Source organism: Wasmannia auropunctata, unplaced genomic scaffold (assembly GCF_000956235.1).
Source record: "Wasmannia auropunctata unplaced genomic scaffold, wasmannia.A_1.0 LD335767.1, whole genome shotgun sequence".
NCBI classification, from domain to species: domain Eukaryota; kingdom Metazoa; phylum Arthropoda; class Insecta; order Hymenoptera; family Formicidae; genus Wasmannia; species Wasmannia auropunctata.
Window position 1 is genome coordinate 1 of NW_012027123.1, and position 9837 is coordinate 9837.

The 9837-nt window shown below is 31.0% G+C and overlaps 4 protein-coding genes across 6 annotated transcripts in view; all 4 read left to right on the forward strand.

The window, feature by feature from the left end:
• Nucleotides 1-4: 4 nt before the first annotated feature.
• Nucleotides 5-932, forward strand: LOC105456127 (glutathione S-transferase-like; the record flags this gene model as incomplete). The annotated part of the gene is made up of 2 exons (XM_011699947.1): nucleotides 5-149; nucleotides 433-932. Coding segments are annotated over 2 exons (462 nt in total), but the record flags the coding sequence as incomplete, so codon positions are not given.
• A 197-nt stretch (nucleotides 933-1129) lies between these two features.
• Nucleotides 1130-3906, forward strand: LOC105456089 (glutathione S-transferase-like). Of its 2 annotated transcripts, none has more exons than XM_011699867.1 (4): nucleotides 1130-1474; nucleotides 2659-2795; nucleotides 2882-3049; nucleotides 3285-3906. In XM_011699867.1, the coding sequence occupies exons 2-4, from the start codon at nucleotides 2663-2665 to the stop codon at nucleotides 3590-3592; spliced, it is 609 nt and encodes a 202-aa protein (XP_011698169.1). In that variant the 5' UTR covers nucleotides 1130-1474; nucleotides 2659-2662; the 3' UTR covers nucleotides 3593-3906. The 2 variants fall into 2 exon arrangements, with proteins under 2 accessions (XP_011698169.1, XP_011698170.1); XM_011699868.1 differs by lacking the exon at nucleotides 1130-1474 and adding an exon at nucleotides 1638-1727.
• A 514-nt stretch (nucleotides 3907-4420) lies between these two features.
• On the forward strand, nucleotides 4421-7952 carry LOC105456088 (glutathione S-transferase-like). Of its 2 annotated transcripts, XM_011699866.1 has the most exons (6): nucleotides 4421-4486; nucleotides 5876-6000; nucleotides 6464-6596; nucleotides 6834-7001; nucleotides 7347-7486; nucleotides 7580-7952. In XM_011699866.1, the coding sequence occupies exons 3-6, from the start codon at nucleotides 6464-6466 to the stop codon at nucleotides 7745-7747; spliced, it is 609 nt and encodes a 202-aa protein (XP_011698168.1). In that variant the 5' UTR covers nucleotides 4421-4486; nucleotides 5876-6000; the 3' UTR covers nucleotides 7748-7952. The 2 variants fall into 2 exon arrangements, with proteins under 2 accessions (XP_011698168.1, XP_011698167.1); XM_011699865.1 differs by lacking the exon at nucleotides 4421-4486 and having other exon boundaries at nucleotides 5863-6000.
• A 696-nt stretch (nucleotides 7953-8648) lies between these two features.
• The window catches only part of LOC105456128 (glutathione S-transferase-like), a 1987-nt gene continuing 798 nt past the window's right edge, over nucleotides 8649-9837 (forward strand). Inside the window, exons 1-2 of the mRNA XM_011699948.1 lie at nucleotides 8649-8781; nucleotides 9005-9172. Of these exons, the coding sequence (XP_011698250.1) occupies nucleotides 8649-8781; nucleotides 9005-9172 (301 nt within the window). The remainder of the gene's footprint in view (nucleotides 8782-9004; nucleotides 9173-9837) is intronic.

Consider the following 9837-nt stretch of genomic DNA (forward strand, 5'->3'; position numbering starts at 1 on the left):
ACCTGTAATGATAGTAGATGGAAAGAAAATCGATCAGTCCGTAGCTATCTGCCGTTATTTGGCGAAGCAATGTGGTCTTGCTGGCAAGAATGATTGGGAGTCTTTAGAAATCGACTCGATTGTCGATACTATACACGATTTACGCGCCAGTGAGTATATAGATAACATTCTTTTTATACAATATTTATCTCTTTTATTTATTAGAGCCAACTAAAGATTTAATTTTAAAATAGAATCACTTCAATTTCACAATTTGAATCACGATATTGATGGATTTATCTCGATAGTACGAACAGATTTATTCGCAAACAATGATAATATAAGAAAGAAATATATTTTTCTACACTGATGTTTCGCTCTACTAAAATATTTGATCCGAACCGTTTGTCATATCTTGTATGTCTAATTATCTTTTTTTTTTGCTTGTATTAGATATTGCTGGTTTCCACTACGAGAGCAATGAACAAGCTAAACAAGAGAAGATTAAAGCTGCCAAGGTGACGGTGCCATATTATTTGGAGCGTTTGGACGCTCAAGTGAAGAAGAACGGCGGTTATTTCGTCGGCGGTGCTCTGACATGGTCCGATCTCACTTTCGTTGCTCTTTTGGAATACTTGAACTTCATGATGAAAGAGGACATTGTCGAGAAGTATGAGAACTTGAAGCAACTCGAAAAGAAAGTCGAGGAAATACCGGCCATCAAGAGCTGGATCCAAAAACGTCCAAAATCTATCTTCGTGGCAAATTAATTCGAGTAATTAATTTCATAAAATTATTTTTCGACTGAGTATTGTTCGTTGAATAATTTGAATTTTTGCTTGTTTTGAATAAAATATATGAATTCCTCTTTTTTCCAAATGTGACTACAAAAGGTAGTGATAGATTCTTGAGCTATGTACTGGAGATACAATTATATGTTTTAATTCGTTGAAGGCTGATTGTTATTCCTATTGTCGTATGATAATAATGAAAATGCTATACGATAATTTCCAATTAAATTTTGGAAAATAAACTTTATTTTAAATTATGTATTATAATTTTGTATTTCAATAAATCGCTATTTTTACTATTTTCTTGTTGATTTTTTTTTGTACTTGCAAAGCTTATTTTTTCAGTCTTATTATAATCCATCTACGTTTCTTAATTTCAAATAATGTAAAAAACTATTAGGGTAGGATACGTGATAGATATATGTCCAAAGGGTTAAGACAGGTATGAAAAATTGGAATGTCTTTTTGACTTTTATAATATTTTTTTTAGTTGTATTTTGCAGGAAATTTCTTGCTTCTATCTTTCTAGTAAGTTTCTTTTGGAGCTCAAGTGAGTCACGTGAACACCAATGAAGTGGGGATGTTGAACTAGTAGGGGGCTAAATGAATAGACGAGTTTAGCAGTTAGCTCTACCATCGAACGTCGCCATTTGTGACTGTTGCGACACATATGTTTTTTCTTTCTGTGTAGAGTTCGTGAAATTGTAAGAAAAGTTTGCTCATTCTTATCTGTTTAGATTTAAACTTGACTAGTTGAATCAAGACTGTAAATATGTGATAATACATCGAAAATCTTACATAATAGCTTTTCGTAGCCATCGCCTGATTGTGCCGGCCGGCAAATTAGTGACGATTGTGATAGTAATTAATTAATCTTGTCATCATGATAAAACAATAATAACGATAATATCGATTTGGTGTAATCACGAGATTGGCATACCGCGTTAGAGAAAATAGGTATTAAATAGCCAAGAATGTGAACAGAAAAGTGCCTCATTATTAATAATGATATCTTTTATCAATATTAGAATTGTTATATTTTATATAACACAATTATAATGAATAAGAAGACACATCATTTAAAGAAATCTGATAATTGCGTAATGTTAATTGAATGTACATTTATTTTACAGAGCTTTTCAAATAAAAATTTTGACGTTTTTATACATATGTTTTATATCACCGTATACAAGACACATTTTATGTATAATAAGCACACTATGATATTAAAGTGATTTGCTGAAAAACTATTTAAAAATATTTGTATGATAAAAGTCAAATTGTGTAAATCTACAAGTTGCAAATAAATGAATGTTATGCTAATATATTAAATCTAAAAACTTCTGTGCTATTTTTTCATGCATTTAGTTTTATAATCATAGATAAGAAAAAAAACGTGAGTTACAGCGTAAGTTATGCGTCATGCATTTATGTCTCTATAAACTAAGAGTTTGTATCGTACAATATTGTGAGTGAGAATTTTCTTTTTAATAAATTACGTGGTTTTGTAACTATTTAAACTTTACATTTAGGAATCTATCACGATTAAATTACTTATATTACATTATGTATGTGTATCGATAGCCATAAGCTGTAATTAAAATATATATAAGTATATAATTTGACTTCATCGTTATAGGCAAATTTACTAATTTAGCAAAATTCTATATTTAAATCCTTCACACATGGCTAAGATGTAAGATATCGAAATAAAAAAATCCATTTTATAGGGAATAAATAATATTTATGACGTTACATTGTCTAGTTTAAAATAATTTAAAAAAAATTTTTTTGTAAGCTAATATTATTATCCGCCATTAAATAATATCTTCATGTTGCGAGAATTAGATGATGAAGAGCAGAATAATAATTATGCTTTTTCTTTCAGCAACATGCCTTCCTATAAGCTGACTTACTTCCATCTTACGGCGTTGGCCGAGCCAATTCGCTTGGTCTTCAACTATGCTGGCATCGAGTTTGTGGATGAACGTATCGACAAGAATGATTGGCCGAAACTTAAACAGAGTACGTACGATACATCTAATTCTCTAATATATATGATTCGATTTTATCAACATGTGACATTCACGTGCCTTAATATCATCTTTCAGCCATGCCATTCGGCAAAGTACCTGTGCTTGAAGTAGACGGAAAGAGAATCCATCAGTCCGTAGCTATCTGTCGCTACTTGGCGAAGCAATGCGGCCTTGCCGGCAAAAATGATTGGGAATCCCTGGAAATCGACTCAACTGTCGATACCTTACAAGATTTATGTGAAAGTTAGCAAATACTATTCTGTTTACTCAGTTTTTATCTGAACTCTTATCTACCAGAAGCAGACATTTGCTTGAATACAGATTCGAAATTCACGACTTCGGTGTATTCAGATCTTGATAACGCAAACGGACCTTTCGCAAAGTTAATTTTATTCGCTGAAACATTTAATTCAAACATTGTCGTTATCTTTATTTATCTTTTTTTTTTACTTATACTAAATATAATATGGCCTTTTAGATATTTATAGAATCTACGAGAAGGCTAAAAAACAGAAGATCGAAGTTGTTGATGAGACGGTGCCATATTACTTGGAGCGTCTGGATGCTCAGGTGAAGAAGAACGGCGGTTATTTTGTCGGCGGTGCTCTAACGTGGGCTGATTTCACTTTCGTTGGTCTCTTGGATTACATGAACTTTTGTATGAAAGAGAACATTGTCGAGAAATATGAGAATCTTAAACAACTCCAAAAGAAGATCGAGGAGATACCGGCCATTAAAAATTGGATCGAGAAACGTCCGCCAACTAAATATGAAAATTACATGTGAAAATCGGAATAATTTTGACTTATGATTGGTTTTTTTAACAGAGCTAATTATTGATGCTTGACTTGAGAATAAAATATCTATTTTTCTTTCTTTCAAACGCTACGTGTATGACGGGCTCATACGATAGATCTAAAATTTATGCATTAGAAGATACAAATGTATATTTTATCATTCGTTGAAGACTAATTGTTACTGTTATTGTCGTATGGCAATAATAAAAATAACATAAGATTATTTGAAATTACATGTTGAAAAACTATCTATTTTTTTCATTATATAATTTTGTATCTTAATAAATCGCTATTTTTGCACTATTTTTTGATAATTTCTTTCGCATTCGTAAAACCCACCTTTCCATATTCAATTTGTTACAATTTTACATTTATATTTCTATAGTATTCACCATGTAATTACTTCTTTATTTTCTAAAATGATTTTTGTATTTAAATTAAAATATAGTTTTAGTTATACGTTAGGCTTCTAGAGACGATTTCACATCGAAGAAAATTAATAGTAATATTAAGTGTAGAGTCATGAATTTCACAGAGCCAAGAGGTCTAGATTGAATATCTTAAATATTTTGAGTAACTTGAATACTTATATTCGCATAAATAGATATCTGTCTGCAAAGCGCTATTGATACAAATGGGCGTGTGTGATAAAATATATGCAGAGTAATTAAGTTGATGATTACGAAATGCTGATAACCCCCTATCTACTTTTACACACCGGATAGCATTGAAGATAGCATTATACCTCTTCGGTGATATCATGATATGGCTTTTATGCTTGCGCTTATAATGTTACCCACAGTGTGTAGCTGTAATGCAACCGAAGGTCGCACAATTTAGTTGCAATTGAGGAGGGTCCATGACTATTCACTAGATTGAAAACGTGAGTTTTCTATGTACCACGCCGCAATGTGACGATTACATCGAATACATCTAGCCTTTCTAGGCAAAAAAAATCGATAAAATAATATTATTGATCAATAGATTTTTTACAAAAATATTCTTGCAATATTAAATGCTTGAAAAAAATTCTTTTTCTATTGTAGGTGTGAATTCTAACTGATTTGTGTTTTCTAAAGATCTCTATATAAGCAGGTCTTTAAAGAATTTGTTACATTTGTACGTTATATATACAGAGAGATAGTAATATACAGAAAATATCTTAAAGATTTAATACGTATCAATTTTTTATGTATGAATATAAGTATCAATATTAAAAGACACATTAAAAAGTTCGATAATTCAAATTAAAAAATAAGGCCTAAGTTAATGAATTTTTTGCATTATTTCTCACGTATTCTTTTCTTAATATTAAAATTGCACGTATATTTTTTATTTATAATAAATAATTATAACTTCTTAATTTTCTTAATATTAAATATCAAAATTGTAATTGTTCCGTTATTAACATCTTGATATTTAATGTTTATTTACTCATCTTTCATTATATTTTTATGCGCGTGAAACTTGCAAGTCATTGAAAAATAACAAGTCGCTATTAATAGCGCGCAGAGGCATAATGAAACAGTTTACGTAACGATATGTGTATTATATATTGCACATAATGTATAAAACCGCACCTCAATGACGATAAATTCTGATAACACGGTCATTAATTTACAAATATAGCAAATATTTATGAAAAGCATATGGCTAGCAAATTATTTTGCATGTAAAGCGTTATTATCTGGCGAAACATCGCGTAATCATTTTATTATTAAAATACAAAACAAAATATTAACAAAATATTTTTAAAAACTTATCTATTTAAAAACATATAATTATTATATTGTAATCGATCTCGACTTTTGTAATTTGATAACAACCAATCTACAGTTTCTTCATTAAAACAAGATCTTATCGATAGTACTAAATCATCTTGACTTTTTATCACTTTATTTTATGATGTGTAATTGACTAATGGCAATGACTAATTTTTAATCATTTGTAGATGTTAAATAAAAAACTAAAGAAAAATTACCTGTTTTTGACGTAAAGCGAATACGTATAGCAAAATGTTATGTGTGAGAAAAATTTCATTTGCTATTGCAATGGTATATAGGCTTTGATATAATTCAAAGCGTTCCGTGATTAGCATTTCAATCTCATGAGAAAATAAGAGACCTGCATTCTTCTTTCCTTCATTCTTCATTAGCGTAACACGCAACCTCTACACGCTGTGTGAAATGTAATTCTGTATGTGTATTGTGTGTATACGAATCCAGTATTCCTCCATAATTCTCTTCTTGGTAAAAAAATGTATGTCCTTAAGCAACTGGATATACGCAGTACCGTTTCAACGAAACACTCGCGCTCAGTCGTTCTCCGTCCGCGAACAATTCCACATCGGTTGGCAGAGCCTCGACATTTTAGAAAGATTGGATTATAGACTACAAGGTAATGAGGAATTATATCTCCTATTTTGTAACCTGCTTCTAGAAATACGCTTATTTCGATGTAATTTAAATTAATATTTCAGAAAATTAGTTATTTTTAAATATCAAATATATTATAGTTGCCATAAGGATAATTGCTAATTGAATTACGTAATGTCAGAAGCTAAATTTAATTATATTTCTAATTACTTTTCATAATTAATGACCAACAGCAATTATTTAAAGAAATCTAAATGAATATTGTATTTAATATCTAACAAGTGTTTTGAATATAATATATGTACTACATGCGTGTGTTAATTATATTGTATGAATAGCATTTACTGGCATTAAATCGCTTGACATGCCAGTCGAGCGATTTAAACTTTTGTAAAAACTAGTGAAATTCTATTTTATACATTCATTTTCAAATACTTATTATTTACAATTTTAATATAATTTTTATAATTATTTATAATTTTCAGATGCCGACGTACAAGCTAACGTATTTTAATGTTACCGGTCTTGGGGAGTCAATTAGGTACATGTTTAATCATTTGGGCATCAAATTCGAGGATGTTAGACTTTCCTTCGATGATTGGCCAAAGTACAAATCAAGTATGTTACCTCATATGCTATTATTTTGAGATTACAAAATAATATAATTTTAATTGCTCTTTCATCTACTCGTATTAATTCGCATTATAAAATTTACTTTGTAAAGCAATTGTAAATTCCTCGTATTTATCGTCAAGTTTTATTGTTCTACGTTCTATTTAGTCACGTTTTTAGCGTAAACGTGCACACAGAACAGATATTGTTTGGCAATAATCTAATAATTTTTACAAATTGCAGACATGCCCTTTGGACAAATGCCGGTCCTGGAGATCGACGGTAAGCAATATCATCAGTCTAGAGCCATCGGACGCTTTATCGCGAAGAAGGGCAAGTTATACGGAAATGACGATCTCGAGGCCATGGAGATCGATGCTATTATTGATTCTATGGATGATATAAGACAAGGTAAGAATGATCAGCGGTCAGAAAACGCGAGAGAACAACAGGTGGTCAATTACATAATCATCAAAACAACAATCAACTATTGTAACTTCTCGAGTCTTCCACGTCGACGGGATTAATCAGTAGTGCATGCATATACTGCGCACACGCCTATTTAGGGATCTAATGTTATGAAGGTACTCCGCATAAAGTGGCTGTTTGAAACTTTGAAATCAACAAACCGTATATTTCCCGAATGATTGTCGCGCCTTGTGTAATTATCGCTCCTCTTGCTATCGCGGTTTATGACGGAAACTTTTTTTTATCTCTGCGCGACGCAAAAACTACAATGCAAATTTATTTTGACAGCTATGTCCCTTTATTATTGGGAACAAGACCCCGCCTTCAAAGCGAAACTCAAGGAGACTGCCTTCCAAAAATGGCCCATCTATCTCGACAAATTTGAGGCACAGGTTAAGAAGAACGGCGGACACTTTGTCGGTGGCAAGGTAATAATTTTTGATTGCGTGCCAAGCTGCTGACCTTCGTTTTGTTACATTTGTTTTTGTAAAGAGACAAAAATACATTTTTGTTGTTTTTAGTTGTCGTGGGCAGATTTCCTGTGGGCTGGGAATTGTGACTATCTGAGCTTCATCCTGGCCGGAGATCCGAACAAAGATCATCCCGAATTGAAGAAGCTAGTGGAGAAAGTTCGCGCTTTGCCCAACGTTAAAGCTTACCTCGAGAAACGACCCAAGACTCAATTGTAAATAAAGCGATTTTTACTTTATGCACTTCCTTTGATTTGTTACACGTCGACATCGTTCTTTAATGACTATTCTCTTTCCGTTTTGTAAAAGAATAGCATATGCTAATGTGTTATTTCCGAATAGCTGTAATCAATTTCTCTGTAATAACTAATATTATTATGTAACACATATAAAAAGGAAATAAAATCTTTTCTATTCAGTAAAAGTATGTGCTTATTGCTTTTCCTATTTCTAATCCTCTTATACTTATCTGTTTCAAAACGTTGCGTAATTATAAAATTTACGTGTATCATAGATAACATATAATTTTGATAACATCGGATCATATATTATAGTGTTACAAACAATATAAAATTATTTTAATTCTTTATAATTTTTTATGTAATTGCCTAATGGCTAATTTTTTCATCGTTTATAATTGTTAAATAAAAAGCTAAAAACAATTAAAAAATTACATCTTGTATTCGACATAAAAAAAAAAACGCAGCAAAATGTTACATGTGAGAAAAATTCTATTTATTACTGTAATGATAGACTTTAATATAATTTCATGCATCCACTGCTCAGCGATGAGGCATCTCAATTTCATTAGAAAATAAAAGAAATGCTTCTCTTTTCATTGATCTCCGCACGTGTGTTCTGTTAAATATAATTTTATATGTATGTGTGTAAATTCATTCATTATATGCCTTCATCATCTTTCCTGGTAAAAACATGTCTGGATATCTTTAGCAACTAGATACGCAGTATCTAACAAAACGCTCAGTCATTATCGGTCTGCGAACAGCTCCGCATCGATTACCAGAGTCTTGACTTTTACGAGATATCGGATTACAACCTACAAGGTAATGAAGAGTGATATTTTATATATATATTCTCACATTTATACAATTTTCAGAACATGCCGACGTACAAGCTAATGTATTTCAACGTCACCGGCCTTGGGGAACCAATTAGGTTTATGTTCAATCATTGCGGAATCAAATTCGAGGATGTCCGAATCAGCCACGAGGATTGGCCGAAGTATAAACCAAGTACATTATCTCATACGTTATTTCTTTAAATTACGAAATGGTCATAATTTCAATATATATTCCATCTAAATATTGATTTTTATTATAAAATTTATTTTTTTAAATTATCTTTGCGTAAATAAAGTTTTATTTTTCTACGAACATTTAGTCGTGTTCCTATCGTAAACGCGCAAATGGAACAGATATTGTTTTGCGGTAATGGTATATTTTTATAAAATTGCAGACATGCCCATGGGACAAATGCCAGTTCTGGAGATCGATGGTAACCAATATTATCAGTCCAAGGCCATTGGACGCTTTATCGCTAAGAAGGGCAATTTATACGGATCCGATGATTTCGAGGCCATGAAGATCGATGCCACTGTTGATTCTATAGAAGATGTAAGACAAGGTAAGAATGTCGTTAGTAAACGCGAGAGTAAGTAATTGATAACAAGTCATCAATTACATAATTATATTAATTAACAGTAAAAATTACTTTGAACCGAATTAGGTGTATCTTATATAGATTTTTAAATGCTGAAAACGATGTCGCAAGCAAAAAAAATTCAGCACGTCAGGTTTTCAAGATAATTAAGTCAATTGATAATTTATCAATTATCTCAATTATTTATCCAGGCTAATGTCAGATTAATTATAATAATGTCAAGAAATGACTTCTTTGGCGATATTTGATATTCTTTTACAAAGAAGATTAATGTTTTTATGTTGAAATTCCAATCAGAAGTTATGAATGCCCAGACAGTACAGAGAGTTTAAAAAGCATTCATTCATATATTCAGTCGTGTATCATCAATTCTGAGTTCATTTTCAAATGCAAAAGAATTCTTTTTGCAACTGAAAATTAATTCGGAATTGATAACATATGACTTGAATTCTTTTTAAACTCTGTGCTATTTGATTGCTTTATTCGTCCTCTATAAAATGTACTTTTTTTTTATTTCCATTGCTTACACTTTTTAGCTATATTATGAAAGATTTAAACACAAAAGTTTTTTAAGATAACAAATTCTCCGTCTATGATGATGAAGTTATATATATATATATATATATATA